At 37.8% G+C, this 21950-nt stretch overlaps 1 protein-coding gene across 12 annotated transcripts in view; it reads left to right on the forward strand.

Moving 5' to 3' along the window:
* LOC6496680 (guanine nucleotide exchange factor DBS) overlaps positions 1-21950 on the forward strand; it is a 136077-nt gene that overhangs the window by 52782 nt on the left and 61345 nt on the right. For 10 of the 12 annotated variants that reach the window (XM_044715299.1, XM_032455626.2, XM_032455625.2 and 7 more), the window contains 4 exons: positions 16688-16808; positions 16867-17175; positions 17235-17429; positions 20063-20233. In XM_044715299.1, the coding sequence (XP_044571234.1) occupies positions 16688-16808; positions 16867-17175; positions 17235-17429; positions 20063-20233 (796 nt within the window). The remainder of the gene's footprint in view (positions 1-16687; positions 16809-16866; positions 17176-17234; positions 17430-20062; positions 20234-21950) is intronic. The other 2 variants (XM_044715302.1, XM_032455628.2) reach the window with 1 other exon arrangement.

Genomic DNA, 21950 nt, shown 5'->3' on the forward strand with positions numbered 1-21950 from the left:
CTATTGGATAGAGGTCGGGCCTTTGAGCAGGCCAATCCATAAGTGTAAAAACTTGATTTTTCAGCCAACCTTTACCGATTTTAGCAGTATGTTTCTTTTTTTGCGCGGTTCCCACTGCATACGTACAGCCCACCTCCCGTCCAACCGACCGAGGGACGCTGCCGCGTGACGTACGGCTCGAAGCGAAGGAATTGATCCGAGATAGTTAAGCGAAAAGTAGGAGAAAGATATCACGAGGAAGAGTGTTGCACAGATAAGGCGGTTAATATAAGCGATTTAAGATTATTAGTAGAGCAAGGTGTCAAGATGTGGTAGAGACCGTTGTAGTCCGAACATAATACCCTGAACGGATCGTGTTGGGCATATGTCGAACTACAATGGCTGAGGAGTAGAGGACGAAAGTTTCTAGTCCTTCTACTAGGAACGTTAAAATTTCAGCGTGTTAGTAAATGCTGGCTGTCTATATTTCCATAAATAAGATTGTATAGAAACATGACACCCAGCATCGTTCTACGGTTTGTTAATGATGGTAAGTTGATTAGTAAAAGTCTACTACGATAAGAGGGGAGGTAAAGATTTGCAACCCAATTAAGTCCCCTAAGCGCAAAAGTAAGGAAGTTTTTTTGTACAGATTCAATGTGATCTTGGTGTACTCCATAGAATCCAAGAATCGGACGGACCAGCGTTTTAGTTACCAAGCACACCCATAGCTTTATTAACCATGGTAGATATATGGTCGGTAAATTTAAGTTTCAAATCTAATAGGACACCTAGATCTTCCCATAGAGAAAGTACATAGCCTGGTGAGGACTAGATCGGTAAAAAGACATGAGTTTACATTTCGATCTATTAAGCTTTAGGTTATTTGATAAACACCAATTTTGAAGTTTATCCAAATCGGATTGAAATCTAGACTGGGCGCTAGTGAATTTATACTGAATGCATAGCTTAACATCATCCGCGTACAAAAGTAAAAGTGAATTAGTTAAGGCAAGGGGCAAGTCGTTAATAAACAGTGTCAAAAGTAGGGGTCCAAGATGGCTTCCTTGGGGCACCCCAGATGTGGCGCGGACTAAACGCGAGGTAACATCTTTAAAGAAAACACGTTGGGTTCTCCCTGATAAGTAGCTCGAAATCTAGATAAGAAGATTAGTTGGGAACCCCAAAAGACTGAGTTTACTTATAAGAAGCGAATGGTTAACAGAGTCAAATGCTTTACTGAAGTCAGTGTATATGACGTCTGTTTGGAAGCCATTCCGGAAGCCATTCCGGAAGCCATCCGTGATAAAAGATGTTAGCTCCAATAAGTTGGTAGTGGTGGAGCGGCGCTTCATGAAGCCATGCTGGCACGGAGTTATTATTGAACTACATAGGTGTTGCAAATGTGAAGTGATAAGTTTTTCAAAAAGCTTTTGAATAGCTGACAATTTAGAGATGCCTCTATAATTCGCACCGTCGGATTTTTTCCCCTTTTTATGCAGCGGAATAATGAAGGATTCCTTCCACATAAGGGGAAAGATTGAAGTTTCCAGCGATAGATTAAAGAGTTTAACGAGCGGTTTGCACAGAGCCTCGGCGCAGTTCTTCAGAACACAGCCTGGTACTCCATCAAGGCCTGGCGAATTCACGGGCTTGACCTTAAGAAGATCCGAAAACACACCACTTTGATCGAAAGATGGGCAAAATATAAGATTAACCGATTGGATATTATAAGTGTAAGGCTGAGCTGAGCTGCTGCTAGGTGAATACGTAGTTTGAAGAAACTGTGCAAAGAGATCGGCCGTTGCCTGATCAGTGTTCGCATAAGAGTTCTAACGTAAGCAGTGGGGGAAAAGATACATGTTTACGCTTAGTGTTTACAAAGTTATAAAACTGCTTCGGATCCTGAGTAAACTGAATCCTGCAGCGGCGAATATAACTCCTATAACATTCTGCGTTATGCACGGTGAAATTGGACCGAGCTACTAAGTACATATCTTGAATAACTAACTGTACAGCCAGATAATCTATGTTTATTGAAAAGCCTACTCATACTACCTTGTATACCTTGTATACCAAGGCGGATTCGCTGAAGCGGACGGATATTTCCACGGCACACAAGCGTCAAAAAATGAGTTTAAAGTGAAATAAAATGTTTGTAATGCTAAGTTTATATTATCGCATGCCAGTAAATCACACCAATCAAATTCCGAAATTAACTTATTTAATTTCATAAAGTCAGCCTTACGAAAGAAACGAACTTTATGAGATTTAAGTGTAGACTTAAGGTCAATTAAGGAGTTGTTTTCAATTGAAAGCTCAAGAGTGGGATGATATGGGTCCTCAGAGTCAAAAAGAGGCAAAGTTCATAAGTCCAGCAGCCGACCTAAAGAATTTCTAACGTGGTTAATTTGCCCGAGTGACATGTCGAACATGCCCGCAGGGAAGTCGTGGTGGGAGTTAAGCTGTAAAGACGATGAATTTTTAACATTTGACCTTATAAGTTCTGGGATATTAAAGTCACCCAGAGCTATCAGCTGGTCACCATCAGACAGACGATCGAAAACCAAACGAATAGCGTACAAATGTTGCCAGTATGTTGGAGGTTCGGACGGTGGTATGTAAGAACAGGTAACATACAAAGATTGATCGGACAAAGTGATTTTGATGCAAAGGAATTCAATGTCACCATACTCTTGTGATTTTACTTCTTCAGAAGTGAGTTTGAATTCTACAGAGATTAACACTCCTCCTCCCCTTCGCAGAGTTCTATCTCATTTAAAAGTGGTGTACCTACTAGGAAAAACTTCGGAGCTTAAGATCTCCGGCTTTAACCAAGTTTATTTCAATACAATAATTTGAGATGCAAAGAAAGAACTATCAGAATACAGTTTGGGAAGTTTACTACGTAACCCTCTTGTATTCTGATAGGTAAGTGTTAGAGAAGACATTAGTTTTTTAAAATTGAGGAAGATGAAGTGGAAGGTTGGTCAGTGGCCGTAACATGTGGGAGTTTTACACCCACAGGTTTGGTCATTTTTTTTTTCACCGTACTTGGCTGATGTTCTTGGACGAAAATATTCTCTGGCCAAAAGCTGGCGGAACAAATCGTCTTCAACATCTGCAAGGGCCCACGTATTTTGAAAGATGACGTGTGCCTGGTGTATGAATATTTAAATTTTGTAATGTCCACCACCTTTATGTCGACTTTTGTTTTGGCTTTGATGTAAGCCGAGATATCAATCTCAGAAGTATCAGGGGCAAGCCGGGAAACAAATATATGTTTCGATGGTGGGATCACCTGCAAGGGTTTTGGTGCCGCCGCAACTAGTACAGCGGCATCAGTACGTACCGAGGGTCCGGGCGGTTGATTGCCCTGTTTGGTGACTATTACAGGGGTTTGAATTATTGGGTCTGGGATCACTTGAAGCGATGCCACAGAGGACATATCGGACAATTGCTCATTAATCCTAAGATATTCGGAAGCCGAATTTTTCTCAGGTCCGGCCCTTGGGGTGGCCAGAGATATAAGCTGCTGCATAGTTGTCGGCTGAGCAGGCTGAAGATTATTCGCCACAAGCACATCACTAAAAGAGGATTTCTTACGGAAGACTACTAAACTGTGTATCGAGCGCACAGAGTTGGTCATTGATTTTACGAAAACCACTAATCAACTCCTTGAATCCGCTTTTAGTCTGCCTCATGAACGATCTCATTTCGTCCTGAACAGCACGACAACCGTCACAGCAAAAGAGACCAGACCTACGCGAGATTGCATCCGAAACCGAGGCCGTGAACCCGGCACACTTAGCGTGTAAAACGTTTTCACAAAGCCAGCAGTGGATGGTAGGTTGGGAAGACGAGATTGTCTTATTACAAGACTTCAACGCACAGACCAATCTAAATTCCATAATTATTAAAATAAAGAATAGAGATAAGAATCTCTATTTAGCGAGAAATAGGAGCAATAGAATAGAAGCAACACTGTAAGAGATGAAGAAGCAGAGCAGGGCTTTATTATTTTACCTCCAAATATATCACTGCACACGCGAAAGCGATATGGATCTATGAATTGCAAGCTGGAGCGCAAGAAAACCTCACTTGCGCTCTCTCGTGAATTCGCCCCGCTTCGCAGCAATAGATTCTGTTCTTTTGGTAAAAATATAGCGAATTATAACGTTGAGTCGAACGCTTGGGTATTATTTTTCGTCGTTGTTAAAAATTATGGTAAATAGCTACCTTTAGTTTTTTCGAAAGTGTCAGGTAAACTAATCTCAGTAAACATTTTGGCGCCCCCGGGTGGACTTGGTTTACTATAATTTATAAATAAAGCAAAAAGTGACAGTGACACAAAAAATACATTGAAAACAAAAATAAAAAGTTGCTCGCGACGGTAGTGTTTTGAACATTTAAAAAACAATAAACAAAAAAAACAATTTAAAGTTCGCGTCGCGAAACAACATTTTTATCAACTGGAGTCATCGTCATCCCCAGGTCCTGCACCTCCATCGACTGCCCTAGGGAAGTAGCCGCAGGATTAAAGGATCCAAAATCAGAACTGCAGGTATTCGTGCAAAAAATTGAAAGTCGAGAAAAGACAAAATAATATTCGTCTTGTGCCGTCTTGCAGGGGAATAAAAAATGTTTAAGTCGCTATTGCCGTTAAACGAATAGGGATATTTTAAAAATTTAAACGCAATATTTTCGTTAGGGATATTAACATATTTAATAACTAAAAAATAAGTTCATAAACATAAAAACAAAAAGTTACATACCAAAAACCAAATTAACAGTCATTTTCGAGGCCGCAGCTTATTTCGTGCAGCATATTTATATACCAAAAATATTGAATTTTAAGCCAAACTCCCAATTTTTTTTTTGTCTTTTAGTATTATATAACTTTAACTATTTATATAATCTACATCTCGGGGATTGATCACTCTAAATGCAAAAGATTAAGGGGAAAAACTGAAATGGCACCAGGTACAACAATAGTGCAGCGAGAACTCGTCCTACACCACTTCAAACGTGGCAAAAGTGGCGTGCCATTGATGAGATCGTATCCTTAAGTCCTAGTACTGTACAGTATATCATCCAGCGATTTGTTCGGAAGGATAGGATAGAGGACAAGGGCCGAAATGCGACAAACAAAATTTTTTACGAACACGAGGAGCGCCGGATAGTTCTAAAAATTAAGGAGAGCCCGAAGTTATCCGCCTCAAAAATTGTGGCTTAAGTTGCCCAAGAAATGGGGAAAAAGTTCAGTGCTGATACGGTGCGCCGCATGCTACACGATCAAAACTTTAATGGTCATGTAGCACGGAAGAAGCCCTTAATTAGTAAGAAGAATATAGCAGCTCGGTCAAAATGTTCGAAGGAGCATCTCCTTCATCCCATTTCCTTTTGGGATGACGTTATATTTGTGGACGAATCCAAATTCAATCTGTTTGGATCGGATGGGAGACAATTCTTTTGGCGGCGACCGAAAACGGAGCTCGACAATAAGCACCTAAAAGCTACGACGAAGCATGGCGGAGGTTATGTTATGGTTTGGGCCTGTATGGCAGCCTCAGGAGTCTGAAACTTAGTTTTCATCGACGGCATTATGGATGCCAAAATGTATTTAAACCTCCTGAAGGAAAATCTGCTTCAAAGTGCTGATAATTTGGGCATGCGGGACAGATTTAGATAGTACCAGGACAATGATCCGAAGCATTCAGCCAGCATTGTGAAGACTTGGCTCGTCTGAAATTGTTCTTAAGTGGTTATAACACCAGCCCAATCCCCAGACTTAAACGTTTTAGAAAAATTGTGAGAAATATTGGACCAGGATATCCGTAAAGGGAAGATTTCCAATAAAAATGACTTAAAAACGGAGCTGTTGGAAGAATGGGGAAAATTTCCCGTGGAAATGACAAAAAAATATTTTTTTTTCATGGCGAACCCGACTGACTGCTGTCCAGAACCAGAAGGGAGGACATACTAAATATTAAGTTATAAAATAAGAGTTTTATGTTAAGCCTAATTAAGTGCACGAAATAAGGTGCGGCCTCGAAAATGACTGTTAATTTGGTTTTTGGTATGTACATTTTTTGTTTTTATGTTTATGAACTTATTTTTTAGTTATTAAATATGTTAATATCCCTAACGAAAATATTGCGTTTAAATTTTTGAAATATCCCTATAAATTTTATTAAATATTGCCAATACATATGAACAATTGCCTGTGGACAAAAATAAAGACGCATAAATTATTCCAAAATCACTGTCGCCCCCTACCCCTCGCTTTTGATATTGTAAATATTTGCAAATAAAATATATCAAGTGCAGCCAAAAAATTATTTTATATATTTGTGCATAAATAACACAGTGTAACAGTGATTTTGAACTTTTGAAGTGACATAGTAGGAATTGTTTATTGGGTCGAGTCTATTACAAAACCATTTTTGAAATATTTCTAACACCCTCAAAATCTTGATTTATGGTTAAAAAACCGTTTTTCGGGACTTGTTTGCGCTTAAAAATTCCTGGACGCGTTTTTTTCAACCGATTTAAAAATTTTTGGTGTTTTTTAATAGTGAAATGTTGTAGCTTTTGAAAAAAATATACATCTTCGATTTTGTTAAACAAAAAGAACAATATTTTTACACCTGAAACTGAAGTTTTCGACTTTTGTACGTGTTTTTCGGATTTTAATGCCAGTTTTTCGGTACAACTTACAAAAATTCTGTCATTTTTGACACTTTATTATTTTTTAGGGCTTTATTATTTTACCTCCAAATATATCACTGCACACGCGAAAGCGATATGGATCTATGAATTGCAAGCTGGAGCGCAAGAAAACCTCACTTGCGCTCTCTCGTGAATTCGCCCCGCTTCGCAGCAATAGATTCTGTTCTTTTGGTAAAAATATAGCGAATTATAACGTTGAGTCGAACGCTTGGGTATTATTTTTCGTCGTTGTTAAAAATTATGGTAAATAGCTACCTTTAGTTTTTTCGAAAGTGTCAGGTAAACTAATCTCAGTAAACATTTTGGCGCCCCCGGGTGGACTTGGTTTACTATAATTTATAAATAAAGCAAAAAGTGACAGTGACACAAAAAATACATTGAAAACAAAAATAAAAAGTTGCTCGCGACGGTAGTGTTTTGAACATTTAAAAAACAATAAACAAAAAAAACAATTTAAAGTTCGCGTCGCGAAACAACATTTTTATCAACTGGAGTCATCGTCATCCCCAGGTCCTGCACCTCCATCGACTGTCCTAGGGAAGTAGCCGCAGGATTAAAGGATCCAAAATCAGAACTGCAGGTATTCGTGCAAAAAATTGAAAGTCGAGAAAAGACAAAATAATATTCGTCTTGTGCCGTCTTGTAGGGGAATAAAAAATGTTTAAGTCGCTATTGCCGTTAAACGAATAGGGATATTTTAAAAATTTAAACGCAATATTTTCGTTAGGGATATTAACATATTTAATAACTAAAAAATAAGTTCATAAACATAAAAACAAAAAAGTTACATACCAAAAACCAAATTAACAGTCATTTTCGAGGCCGCAGCTTATTTCGTGCAGCATATTTATATACCAAAAATATTGAATTTTAAGCCAAACTCCCAATTTTTTTTTTGTCTTTTAGTATTATATAACTTTAACTATTTATATAATCTACATCTCGGGGATTGATCACTCTAAATGCAAAAGATTAAGGGGAAAAACTGAAATGGCACCAGGTACAACAATAGTGCAGCGAGAACTCGTCCTACACCACTTCAAACGTGGCAAAAGTGGCGTGCCATTGATGAGATCGTATCCTTAAGTCCTAGTACTGTACAGTATATCATCCAGCGATTTGTTCGGAAGGATAGGATAGAGGACAAGGGCCGAAATGCGACAAACAAAATTTTTTACGAACACGAGGAGCGCCGGATAGTTCTAAAAATTAAGGAGAGCCCGAAGTTATCCGCCTCAAAAATTGTGGCTTAAGTTGCCCAAGAAATGGGGAAAAAGTTCAGTGCTGATACGGTGCGCCGCATGCTACACGATCAAAACTTTAATGGTCATGTAGCACGGAAGAAGCCCTTAATTAGTAAGAAGAATATAGCAGCTCGGTCAAAATGTTCGAAGGAGCATCTCCTTCATCCCATTTCCTTTTGGGATGACGTTATATTTGTGGACGAATCCAAATTCAATCTGTTTGGATCGGATGGGAGACAATTCTTTTGGCGGCGACCGAAAACGGAGCTCGACAATAAGCACCTAAAAGCTACGACGAAGCATGGCGGAGGTTATGTTATGGTTTGGGCCTGTATGGCAGCCTCAGGAGTCTGAAACTTAGTTTTCATCGACGGCATTATGGATGCCAAAATGTATTTAAACCTCCTGAAGGAAAATCTGCTTCAAAGTGCTGATAATTTGGGCATACGGGACAGATTTAGATAGTACCAGGACAATGATCCGAAGCATTCAGCCAGCATTGTGAAGACTTGGCTCGTCTGAAATTGTTCTTAAGTGGTTATAACACCAGCCCAATCCCCAGACTTAAACGTTTTAGAAAAATTGTGAGAAATATTGGACCAGGATATCCGTAAAGGGAAGATTTCCAATAAAAATGACTTAAAAACGGAGCTGTTGGAAGAATGGGGAAAATTTCCCGTGGAAATGACAAAAAAATATTTTTTTTTCATGGCGAACCCGACTGACTGCTGTCCAGAACCAGAAGGGAGGACATACTAAATATTAAGTTATAAAATAAGAGTTTTATGTTAAGCCTAATTAAGTGCACGAAATAAGGTGCGGCCTCGAAAATGACTGTTAATTTGGTTTTTGGTATGTACATTTTTTGTTTTTATGTTTATGAACTTATTTTTTAGTTATTAAATATGTTAATATCCCTAACGAAAATATTGCGTTTAAATTTTTGAAATATCCCTATAAATTTTATTAAATATTGCCAATACATATGAACAATTGCCTGTGGACAAAAATAAAGACGCATAAATTATTCCAAAATCACTGTCGCCCCCTACCCCTCGCTTTTGATATTGTAAATATTTGCAAATAAAATATATCAAGTGCAGCCAAAAAATTATTTTATATATTTGTGCATAAATAACACAGTGTAACAGTGATTTTGAACTTTTGAAGTGACATAGTAGGAATTGTTCATTGGGTCGAGTATATCACAAAACCATTTTTGAAATATTTTTAACACCCTCAAAATCTTGATTTATGGTTAAAAAACCGTTTTTCGGGACTTGTTTGCGCTTAAAAATTCCTGAAGGCGTTTTTTTCAACCGATTTCAAAATTTTTGGTGTTTTTTAATAGTGAAATGTTGTAGCTTTTGAAAAAAAAATATATCTTCGATTTTGTTAAACAGAAAGAACAAAATTTTTACATCTGAAACTGAAGTTTTCGACTTTCGTTCGTGTTTTTCGGATTTTGATGCCAGTTTTTCGGTACAACTTAAAAAAATTCGGCCATTTTTGATACATATCAATGTTGTCTCATTCATTCTGAATAAAACGAGATAAATTTCGTCAAAAAATAATGCAAATTGGTGAAGTTATAACGCTTTTCCCAAAAAAAGTCAATTCAACCTAGCGAGCGCTCCGGAGTAACAATGTGTATAAGAATGCTTTCTTCTGACAAAAATTCTGTCATTTATGCCACATATTAATATTGTCTCATTAATACTGAATAAAACGAGACAAATTTCATTAAAAAAAAATACAAATTGTTGAAGTTATAACGCTTTTCCCAAAAAAAGTCAATAAAACCATGGGAGCACTATAAGAGGAAGAGCATATTCCTGCTTATACACACAAGTACTCCGGAGCGCACGCAAGGTTGAATTGACTTTTTTTGGGAAAAGCGTTATAACTTCACCAATTTTCATTATTTTTTGATGAAATTTGTCTCGTTTTATTCAGAATGAATGAGACAACATTGGTATGTGGCAAACATGACAGAATTTTAGTAAGTTTTACCGAAAAACTGGCATCAAAATCCGAAAAACACGAATAAAAGTCGAAAACTTTAGTTTCAGGTGTAAAAATTTTGTCCTTTTTGTTCAACAAAATCGAAGATATATTTTTTTTTCAAAAGCTAAAACATTTAACTATTGAAAAACACCGAAAATTTTGAAATCGGTTGAAAAAAACGCGTTCAGGAATTTTTAAGCGCAAAAAAGTCCCGAAAAACGGTTTTTTTTAAATAAAAAAAAATTGGAGGGTTCCAAAAATATAAAAAAAATATTTTTGAGTTCTCTTTGACCAGATTAACAACCTACACTATCTCGTTTCACAAGTGTTTTTTCACTGTCGCACCGTGTTATTATTGTTTTCGTTGTTAACAAAATTAAAATTAAAATTTATTTAATTTTATTCACATATTAAAATTTTATTTATTTATTAAATTTTAAATAATTTTTAAATATTTAAATTGCATCGAATTCGCTTCTTTTTAGAAAATAAATAATTGCAGAATGGAGACTAATAAACCCAAAATTAATTCCACGACCCTTCATGATTTAAAAAGAAGATTAAATGTCAAAGTTAAAAGCATTCGCCGGTTAGAGGAAGGTTTGGAAGATGGATCACTTCCTCTAAACAAAACCGATCTAGAGTGCAGGCTTCAGGTTTTAGATGAGTCAATTTCTAAAGCAAATGAGTTGCAAGACCAGATCGAGCAAATAGACGAATTGGATGATTTCGGAGCCGAGTTGGAAGAATTAGGAATAACTACCAAGGCAAGGATTATGTCCTTATGTAATGCCTTTAATTCAGCTGAAGACTCCCGTCCAGCTACTGCAATTTCTGCAGCCCCAACTCGAGCTCGACTTCCCAGTTTGGCATTGCCAAAATTCAGTGGAAATTACTCGGATTTCAAAAATTTCATAAGTTTTTTCGAGACATTAGTTGACAAAGATGTGAACATTCCAGTTATCGAGAAATTAAATCATTTAACTTCTTGCCTCTCTGGTGAAGCCTTAGTAACTGTCAAGGCATTCCAGGTCACCGAGAGTAATTACGACAAAGCTATCGCTAGTCTAAAAAGAGTTTATGATAACGAATGTCTCATCTTTGCGAACCAAAGTCAGCGTCGTCGTTGAGGTGTCTCATCGACACTGTGTCATCAATTTATGGATCACTATTATCCATAGAATTGCAAACTGCAATTTGAATTTGCAAAATTGCAAACTCAATGATTATCCATTTAGTTTTGAGTAGAGTGGATCCAGTGACCAAGCAAAAATAGGAAGAGTCACTGGATTATGAGGAATTGCCGCTGTGGTCCGATTTCGAAAAAATACTAAATCGTAGATACCAGCATCTGTCCGCTGAAGACACTGGCAACTCAAAACAAGAAAAAACTGGGTTCAGCAAGCAACTGAATAGAACTTCGTTGGCTTGTTCTTCTTCCAACGCCAAACCAGCTTGCAGTTATTGTAACGCTAACAACCATTTTTTGGCCCAGTGCAGTCCGTTCGCTCGCCTTGCTGTAATGCAAAGGTTTGAGTTTGTTAAGTCAGCCTTCCTATGTTTGAATTGTCTGCGAAAAGGTCACACGGTAGCGAAGTGCAAATCGACCAGGTGTCAAATCTGTGCAAGATCGCATCATAAACTTCTGCACCGATTTGCAGTGACTGAAACCAACTTAGCGTTACCATCACCCACACAAAATCCTCCTCCAGCGTTAACGAATGATGGCCCTTCTACTTCTCATGCTTTGCATGCGTCGTCTGTACAAAGGGTTTTTTTAGCAACGTCGATCGTAAGCGTTCGAACAAAAAATGGTGAGCAAATCTTGGCCCGAGCATTACTTGACTCAGGGTCACAAATGAATTTTATTACAGAAGATCTTCCTCAACGCTTACAGATCCGTAGGGAGGAATCGTGCATAAACTTGCTTGGAATTGGTCAAACTAATTCACAAGTAAAGAAAAAGATACAAACCGTAGTGAAGTCGAGAGTCAATGGTAGCGAGTTTTCGTTCGACTTTTGGGTTTTGAAAACAATTTCAGGCTATCACCCTGACCAGTCAGTGAACGTGAAAGATTGGACCCTACCAAAGAACTTGCCATTAGCAGACCCATATTTTTACAAACCTCAGTGGATAGATATGCTAATTGGAGCTGAGTCATTTTTCGAACTGTTGTCCGTTGGCCAAATAAAGCAAGGTCCGAACCATCCCATCCTTAAAAAAACTCTCCTTGGGTGGATAGTATCGGGAAAATATCTGGCAAATTCCTCAACTCCTCAACAGCCGGTCTCTAGCCTGAATTGCCAAGAAGAAATATTAGAGTCAATAGACAAAAACTTGAAAAAATTCTGGTCGTTGGAAGAAGTTCCATCTTCTAAAAAGATGTTGTCGCCAGAACAAGAACTATGTGAGGAACATTATCGGAAGACTACAAGAATACTGCCTTCAGGTCGATTTGAAGTTAAACTTCCATTTAAGTCGGATCCAAGCGTTTTGGGCAACTCATTCGAGATAGCCAAACGCCGATTTCTGTCGCTCGAGAGAAGATTATCTCGAGATCCGAACTTAAAGAAAATGTATTTGCAATGACGTTCTTGCTTCTCCACACTACGTTATACCCCACCAGTGTGTCTTACGGCCTCAAAGTGCAACGACCAAACTACGAGTCTTTTTTGATGCGTCCTGCAAGACATCCACACAGAAGTGTTTAAATGAGTTGTTGATGGTGGGTCCGACAATTCACAAAGAGCTTTACTCAACTCTTCTTAGATTTCGACATAAAAAGGATATATCGTCAAGTGATGGTAAACGAAGCAGATCGACGATACCAGTTAATAGTGTGGAGAAAAGACCCTGAGAGGACTCAAGACGTATGAGTCCTTGAAATTGTGCAAGCTCAACACCGTTACTTATGGCACTGCACCAGCCCCATTCCTGCCATAAGGTGTTTGAAGAGGTTGAGTGAATCCGCGAAAAATACATTCCCTTGAGCTGCTAAAGTTATTGGGTCTGACTTTTAGGTCGACGACATGTTAACGGGTGCTGGTTGCGTGGAGGAGCTAAAGACAATTAAGTCTGAAGTAACTCAGGTTCTTCAAAACGCTGCGTTTGAATTGAGTAAGTGGTTTTCAAACTCGCCTGAAGTTACTAGGAATCGTTTGGGTTCCTAAAGATGACGTGTTTAAATTCGAAATTGATATGTCAGTCATGGGTCAAAGGGCGACTAAGCGGAATATTCATTCGGTGACATCAAAGCTTATCGACCCCCTTGGCTTATTAAGCCCGATCCTTATTAAAGGAAAGATCCTGTTGCAGGAACTTTGGCTTAATAAGCTAGATTGGGATGAGTCGATTCCACTGCACTTGGAAACCGCGTGGAACAAAATTCATCTTGCCTTGTCACAGTTAGAAGATATCTCAATACCGAGATTTGTGATGAGTGAGCCAATGTCACCAAATGAAATTCATGCCTTCTCTGACGCATCAATGAGAGCCTATGGAGCCTGCGTCTATATCCGTTGCAAATCTGCAGAAGGTAGTAACGTCTCATTGTTGACTGCAAAGTCGAAAGTTGCGCCGCTCAAGACAAAGACGCTCCCCCGTCTTGAGTTATGTGCCGCTCACCTTCTCGCGGACCTCTGTCGCAAAATAAAACCTCTTATCAAAGCACCGATCGAACGAAGTGTATATTGGTCAGATTCGGAAGTTTGTCTGCTTTGGATTCGTCCAGATAAGTGGCCAACGAGCCCCCGGTTTAATCCGTCACCAGAGATTTTGCAGATAAAGCAAAGAAGAATGCGGTCGGACTGATTTTCCTCTCACTTAAAACTGCTGCGAGTGTTCGTTTACATGGTACGCTTTATAAAGAAGTGTAAAAAATTAGTAGTTACTTCTGATACCTTCACCTGTCGAATATCAAGAAGCCTTTAATAAAATTGTCCAGATAGTCCAAGAGCACGAGTATCAAGAGGAAATAAAAAATATTCGAAAAAATCTTGTTGTTAGCCCAAGCCTACAGAAGCTAAGTCCGTTTGTCCATGAAACCTCTCAGGCTGGGCTTACCTTTTCGTTGTTGCGGGTCGGGGGGCGACTAGCTAATGCTCCTATTTCGTACGATGCCAAGTTTCCAGTATTGTTGACGAAGCGCTCTCAATTTGTTCAGAGCTACGTCCGATACTTGCACGAGTCGAATTTTCATGTGGGTCCACGAGCACTAGTGAATCTCTTGCGACAGCGCGTTTGGATAGTAAACGCGCAGGAAGTCTGCAGTCAGATAGTGCGGTCATGAATACGCTGTTTTAAATGCAAGCCTCATCTGATGCCTCAAATCATGGGAGATTTACCCTTAGATCTGTGGATTTCTGTGGCCCTGTTGAAACGACGTTGAATTCGTGGTAGACCACCCTACAAGTCTTACATTGCCCTTTTTGTTTGTTTTGCGTCCAAGGCAGTTCAAGTTGAAGTTGTATCTGACTTATCAACTGATTCCTTTTTATTGGCATTTCAATGGATCGTTGGGCGCCGAGGATGTCCGCAGATCGTGCACTGCGACAACGCGACGAACTTCGTCGGAGCGAGTCGCCACTTCGCGGCACTGCGGCAGCGAATCGAGGACGAGACGGACGAACTGCGACAATAAGCATCAAAAAAAGGATGCGTATTTGCGTTAAAACCGCCGCGGGCTCCGCACATGAGCGGACTGTGGGAGGCAGGTGTGAAGTCTGCAAAGCACGTACTCCTACGAGCGGTGGGCAGCGCGAAGTTGACCGCAGAGGAGCTGCAGACCGTCCGCGTTGGAGTCGAGGCCGTCCTGAACTCGAGGCTCCTGGGCGCCCTCAGTCAGGACCCAAGCGACGGCGAGGCGTTGACTCCCGGGCACCTGTTGACAGGCGGGCCGCTCACCGCCCCACCAGCACCGCGGACCCCGGACCAGCAGGGTCTAACGTGCTTGCGGTGATGACGGCTTGTCTCGCCAATCAAGCAAACGTTTTGGCAGCTATGATCCCGGGAGTACGTCTTGGGCCTACAGGCGCGGTCGAAGTGGCAGCGGGAGCAGGAGGACGCCAGGAAGGGCGATCTGGTCCTGGTCGCCGAGGACAACCAGCCGCCCCAACAGTGGAACAGCGGACGGAAGGGTCGGGTCGCCGACGTCAGGACTAGTGCAGAAGCGGTCTTCAGGAGAGCAGTCCACAAGCTGGCGAGGTTGCCAGTGGTGGAAGCCTGTTGATGGCCTTCAACGGGGCCGGTGCAGAATTAATGTAGAAGATTAAGTTTTGAATTGTATTGAAGTCTAGTATAATTAGCAGGAAAAGCTCACTTGCGCTCTCCCGTGAATTCGCCCCGCTTCGCTGCAATAGATAAGCTAGGCTTAAGTTCTTTTGGTAAAAATATAGCGAATTATAACGATGAGTCGAACGCTTGTGTATTATTTTTCCTCGTTGTTAAAAATTGTAGTAAACAGCCACCTTTAGTTTTTTCCAAAGTATGATGTAAACTAATCTCAGTAAACACCTAGCATTCTTTTTGGAAATAGATGGTTTATTTTTCTCACGGCTGCCTTATACCCCATTTTTTTTAAAGCCCTTCTGGCTGTCCATCGACTGACATTTTTTTGGATTTCCGTCGAAGCCTCTTTCGGGGCTAAATTTCTATTTTTCCTCATTCATTGCATCATGAGCCTAGCATCAGAGTCCTTTAAAAGGCGAGGGCGACCACTTATGCCGATGTTTTGATTGTCTTGATCTGCCGAAGTTTTTTTCATTTTATCACTAAAACAAAAAGAAAATCTAAGATCAATGAAGAAACTTTCTTTGACGTGTCGCTCTCTGAGTTATGATGGTGAAAGGTGACTTATTATTACAGGGGTTTCTTTAATAAAAGCAACAATACAGTTCGAATCACGTCAGGTTCTAAACTGAGTATATGCATGTTGCTACTGATTTTAATTTATATCTAGTAAACGGCTTCTTTAATGGTTAATCTTAGAAAAAAAAGACGTTAGCATTTACTTTCGCGTTTATGTGTTATGAGCACTTAAAGATCGAATTTTCAACATGTACTCAATTTTGCTCTCTCCTGTAAGTCTGATCGGGTATGTACGGGATCGGTCGACTATATTTTAGAGCTGCCATATAACTAATTGATCGGAAATGCCCTTTCCACATACGTTATATTTGGCCAAAATATCTTATTTACAAAATTTTTATCGGCCGACTATATCCTATAGTTTTTAGAAATCAATCGGAATTGGCAAAACTTTGCTGTTTTTAAGCTAGAATGATGGGAGTTTCTATGGATTCCATTTTGTGCAAAGTAATCCGATTTGCCACCTTAGGCATCGGCCAACTGTATCCTATAGCTGTCATATAACTAAACGAAAATGGAAAACCTTGTTATTTTTAAAGATGCTTTTGGCTGTTTCCAAAATTTTTATTAGAAAATTGATTTAATGGTGAAAATCTCATAAGAATCGGACAACTATATACGATCCGATATATATATATATATATATATATATATATAATATAAGCTGCTACTTAACACAGACGGACATGCTCATATCGACTCAGGAGGTGATCCTGATCAAGAATATATATACTTTAGAGGGTCGGAGATGTCTCCTTCACTGCGTTGCACACTTTTGACCAAAATTATAATACCCTCTGCAAGGGTATAATAAATTTAAACAACCTCAATATTATGATGATTATCGCGTTTATCGTAGACTTCTCGTTCAACTGGAGGAAACGGAACGACGATTTGATGAGTTCTGGCATACTCATCATAGCCGGTTACAGCAATGTTTGCATTTGCGCTTGTTTGAGCAAGATTTTCGTGAACTTCAGGTAAAAATCGTTCGATTTCCGAAAATGACTGCATAATTTTTCTCTGAATTTACAACAGAATATATTTGATGGGCATTTAAAAATAATTTCCAATTTGACTGAGGTTGGTGAAAACACAGAACGTATATCCATACTGATTCAAGAAACTAAAGAACTTCGTGAAGTTACTCGGATTAATATAGAACGAGCAGATAAAGTTTTAGCAGTTGGTCAGGAGCTGATTGGATCACGAAGACTGTATCCTTGGGAGGTTGTGCAGCCAAAATGCGACGAGCTTAAACGAGTTTGCGATTTGATTGATTCGCAACTTAGCCAAAGAATAGATACTCTTATAAAAAATAGAGTTCTTATGGAAAGAGTCGAAAAGGTTAGTTGAACAAGTTGAATAAGTTTACTTTAATCAAAAATTTGATCGTATTTTAATAGGCTAATGAATGGTGTGCCAATGGCGTGGAGTTATTAGCCTCACAACGAATTGAAAAATGCTCAGCTTTTACTGATCTTGAAAAGCTTCAAGATTTTATTGCTTCTGCATCGGAATTCAAATTGTCTAGTCCAAGTGAATTCAAAAAAATAATTTTAGAAAGCACAACTCCGGAGACAAAAGCATTAGTATCACAGGTATTTATAAAAATTAGAAAAAATTATTCTAATTAATTAATTACGTTATAAATTTCTTAGATATTTTAATATTTTGGTGTTAAAAAAATTTGTATTTTGCTTTGTAAAAAAATGTTAAATTTTACTCCTAAAGACGCGTCGATTGGTCCGAAATTTCGTTCAAAAGTTATTCATAAAATTAGATTTTTACAGCTTTTTCCAAATGATGGCAGTTTGTTCCTCTGTTTGTCTGTTTGCACTATTTTATTATTCTTGGCAATCCTGGCCATAATCACTTTTTTTGATACGAAATCTGTTAATAGTAGGCAAAATAAAACACAGTAGAAATTTTTTTTTTAAATTGGCTCATTTGTTTTTATTTATGTTGTGTATTTATGTTTTATTTATGTTGTAGACATATAAGTGGAGCTACCAATTTTGTGCAGCTTGGTGTTTCTTACACATACATATGTACATACATGGATGTGTATATTTGAAGAGGAATTTAATTTTGAGCTTGTGCATGCATGTGTGCCATAAACCATAAAAATATGGATATAATTCTCTCAACTTTTACTTTATTTGAACAAATAAAATCAAAAGTTTGGTGGAGGAATTTTTAGAGGATTTAAATATATTTTTATTGTGATTCCCATACAGACTTTCAGTATTTTTGAACGCTCGGATTTTTTTGAGATAAAGTAACCCTTCTCTGGACAGGCGATTTACACAGTTAGCAATACCTTAAATGTACGGATAAACACCAAAAATCTTTTTATTTCTCCACTGATATCATATAAAAACCTCTTGACGAGGTAAAATACCGATGACGAACCTGCATGCCAAGCTCAAAATATCTGATATCAATTTTGGTGACGAACTTGTATTATTTTTTCGTCACCGTATTTTACCTTGCTAGGAGGTTTTATGATGTGATTATATTCTTATATTGACTCAAGATTTGCATTTTTTGTAAAGTATTATTGATCAGAGTGGCAATTGTCATACAGAGGAAATATTTTGATCCTGGATGTGATTGTAGCAACAAAGAGTGTCATCTGAAGGTGCCCTTTTGAAGAGGCTTCTTAAGGGGGCATAAGCACTTGTAATTTTAAAAAAATCGAAGTTGTTTTTTGGCATTTTCTTAAAGTATATACATTTAGAAATGTGTCCACAAAACTTTGAAATGATCCGGTGAGATACATGAAAATTTGAAATTCAGTGAGATACATATGTTGAAAGGGAGGGGCGTCCGGTAAGCGTAATGGTGAGTTGAAACTTTAAACACGATTTTCTCAAAACTACGTTTTTAAAGTCGGTGACCACTCTTACTCGAAAACTAGTGACCCGATTGTCTTGAAATTTAGCATGCTCTTTTATTACATAATAATCTAGTACTTAATCGAAGGATTGATTTTTTTTATACAAAACATTTTTTTTTACAGCTGAAAAACTACCGCTTTTTTTTAACGAAAAACGATTTTTCAACTTTGATAGGTCGCTATTTTGTTAAATATTTTTTTTTTTTAATATCCTTCGATTAAGTACTAGATAAACTTTTAATAAATGTAAATCCGTTTCATTTTTTGATTTTAGACGATCCAGATTTTCACAGTGTTGGTCACCGCAACTCGTCTTTTTCGACGGGGCATAACTTTGAAACCCCTAAATATTTTCTACTTTTTTTTTCAAATTTGAGTTAAAATAATGTACTTTCACTGTGAATATCTTTTCAATTAAGTGATTTTCACTGTCTTGACCTGTGCTCCATTGCTATGCCTCTCCACGGATGCATGCAAAGACTTCAAATACAACCTTAAACTCGTAAATAGCACTCCGTGCTGTTCGAGAGAAGCGAAATAAGAAAAAGCGCTACCAATCGGTTCATTAATTGGTATTGCCGGCAGCGTAGAGAACAAGTTTGTAGAGAAAAAGAGTATCCAAGGTTTAAAGGAGAAAAGTATAATTTCCTACTACAAATAAACTTCACCAACGTGCTGAAAGCTGGGATTCTTTAGTCTACAGATACACAACACACATTCAACTAGCCACCCGGCAAGCCATACGCAATAGTCTTCCACTGCAACGGGGATCTTTAGAAGTGGCCGTTACTCATAGAGATGAATTTATACTTCCTAACCATCAGGGACGACCCTGATGTCATCAGCACTTTGAATATGTTTTTCGGCAGACTATAGCATACCTTAAACTGGTCCGCCCAAAGATATATTGGAAGCCTTAAGGTGAAATTATGGTGGTAAGGGTAGGGTATACTCTGCAAGGGTATATCAACTTCGGCTCGACCCGAAGTTAGCTTTCCTTGTTTTGAATTTTTTTGCCCTTATTAGACACCTAATCAAGAGCTTTGGTATAAAAACTGCCAACCTATCATTTGTTTTCCATGCGAAATAATTAAAAATAAAACTTTCTTTAAATGTGCTAAAAGTAACTAAAACAGTGCAATATTTCTAGGAAACAACCCATGAGTATCCTCTCTAGTATACTTAAACAATAGTAATTATGTCTTTTAAGAAACACTCATTACCAAGGCTATTACTATACTATACTGTTGCGGTAATATAATATTATTTTATGATCCCCGAAGTAAACATTTATTTCATGATAAATTTTGTAAGCTTAAATTAATATTTTAGGTTCTGCAGCGTATTGATGACGTTTCATTAATGTGTGATAAGCGCATCGCCAGTCTAAAACAATTGACTTTAAAACCACAAAGACCTGTTCAGCAAGTTACTCCGAAACCAGCTGTACCATTACAACCCCAAGGAGGAGCTCCTAGTTTTGTGCGTCGTAAATCCAACAAGGTAAATCAGAAACAAAAATTTTTCAATATCCATGTCCTAAATATAAAAGGTCAACAAAATCCGAAATTATCGAAATTTTGATAAAATACAATTTTTATTATTTTTATTAAAAAGAGTGACAAATCTTTGACAATAATTGCACCCCCTTCTCAACCAAGCCCTAGAAAACTTATAGGTACCTATCTAAACCTACCTGTTGGGACTTGTGCCAGCATCGAATATTGTATTTATCACTAACACAGTGTAACAGTGATTCTGAACTTTTGAAGTGACATAGTAGGAATTGTTCATTGGGTCGAGTATATCACAAAACCATTTTTGAAATATTTTTAACACCCTCAAAATCTTGATTTATGGTTAAAAAACCGTTTTTTCGGGACTTGTTTGCGCTTAAAAATTCCTGAAGGCGTTTTTTTCAACCGATTTCAAAATTTTTGGTGTTTTTAAATAGTGAAATGTTGTAGCTTTTGAAAAAAAATATATCTTCGATTTTGTTAAACAGAAAGAACAAAATTTTTACATCTGAAACTGAAGTTTTCGACTTTCGTTCGTGTTTTTCGGATTTTAATGCCAGTTTTTTGGTACAACTTACAAAAATTCTGTCATTTTTGCCACATATCAATGTTGTCTCATTAATTCTGAATAAAATTAGACAAATTTCATCAAAAAATAATGAAAATTGGTGAAGTTATAACGCTTTTCCCAAAAAAAGTCAATTCAACCTAGCGAGCGCTCCGGAGTACCTGTGTGTATAAGCAGGAATATGCTCTTCCTCTTATAGTGCTCCCATGGTTTTATTGACTTTTTTTGGGAAAAGCGTTATAACTTCAACAATTTGTATTTTTTTTTAATGAAATTTGTCTCGTTTTATTCAGTATTAATGAGACAATATTAATATGTGGCATAAATGACAGAATTTTTGTCAGAAGAAAGCATTCTTATACACATTGTTACTCCGGAGCGCTCGCTAGGTTGAATTGACTTTTTTTGGGAAAAGCGTTATAACTTCACCAATTTGCATTATTTTTTGACGAAATTTATCTCGTTTTATTCAGAATGAATGAGACAACATTGATATGTATCAAAAATGGCCGAATTTTTTTAAGTTGTACCGAAAAACTGGCATCAAAATCCGAAAAACACGAACGAAAGTCGAAAACTTCAGTTTCAGATGTAAAAATTTTGTTCTTTCTGTTTAACAAAATCGAAGATATATTTTTTTTTCAAAAGCTACAACATTTCACTATTAAAAAACACCAAAAATTTTGAAATCGGTTGAAAAAAACGCCTTCAGGAATTTTTAAGCGCAAACAAGTCCCGAAAAACGGTTTTTTAACCATAAATCAAGATTTTGAGGGTGTTAAAAATATTTCAAAAATGGTTTTGTGATATACTCGACCCAATGAACAATTCCTACTATGTCACTTCAAAAGTTCATTCACTTTTGTCATTTTTGTAACACTGTGTAATTAGTACTAATTGCCCGTTATCAGCAGTTCCATCCACAAATGCACAGGCATTGTTTGGACCAGCCGCTGTGTTTATTCTTGGGGTTAAACTCATCCATAATAAATTTTGAATTTGTAATTGGATTTATTTAATTTGGCCGCTATCAAAAAACCACTACCTAATATTATATTACCATCATTTAATATACGTAGGCCTTGTAATTGCGCAAATTAAAATATTTTCTAAAACATACAATTATTATATACAA

This window comes from Drosophila ananassae, chromosome 3L (genome assembly GCF_017639315.1).
Source record: "Drosophila ananassae strain 14024-0371.13 chromosome 3L, ASM1763931v2, whole genome shotgun sequence".
Lineage (NCBI taxonomy): Eukaryota > Metazoa > Arthropoda > Insecta > Diptera > Drosophilidae > Drosophila > Drosophila ananassae.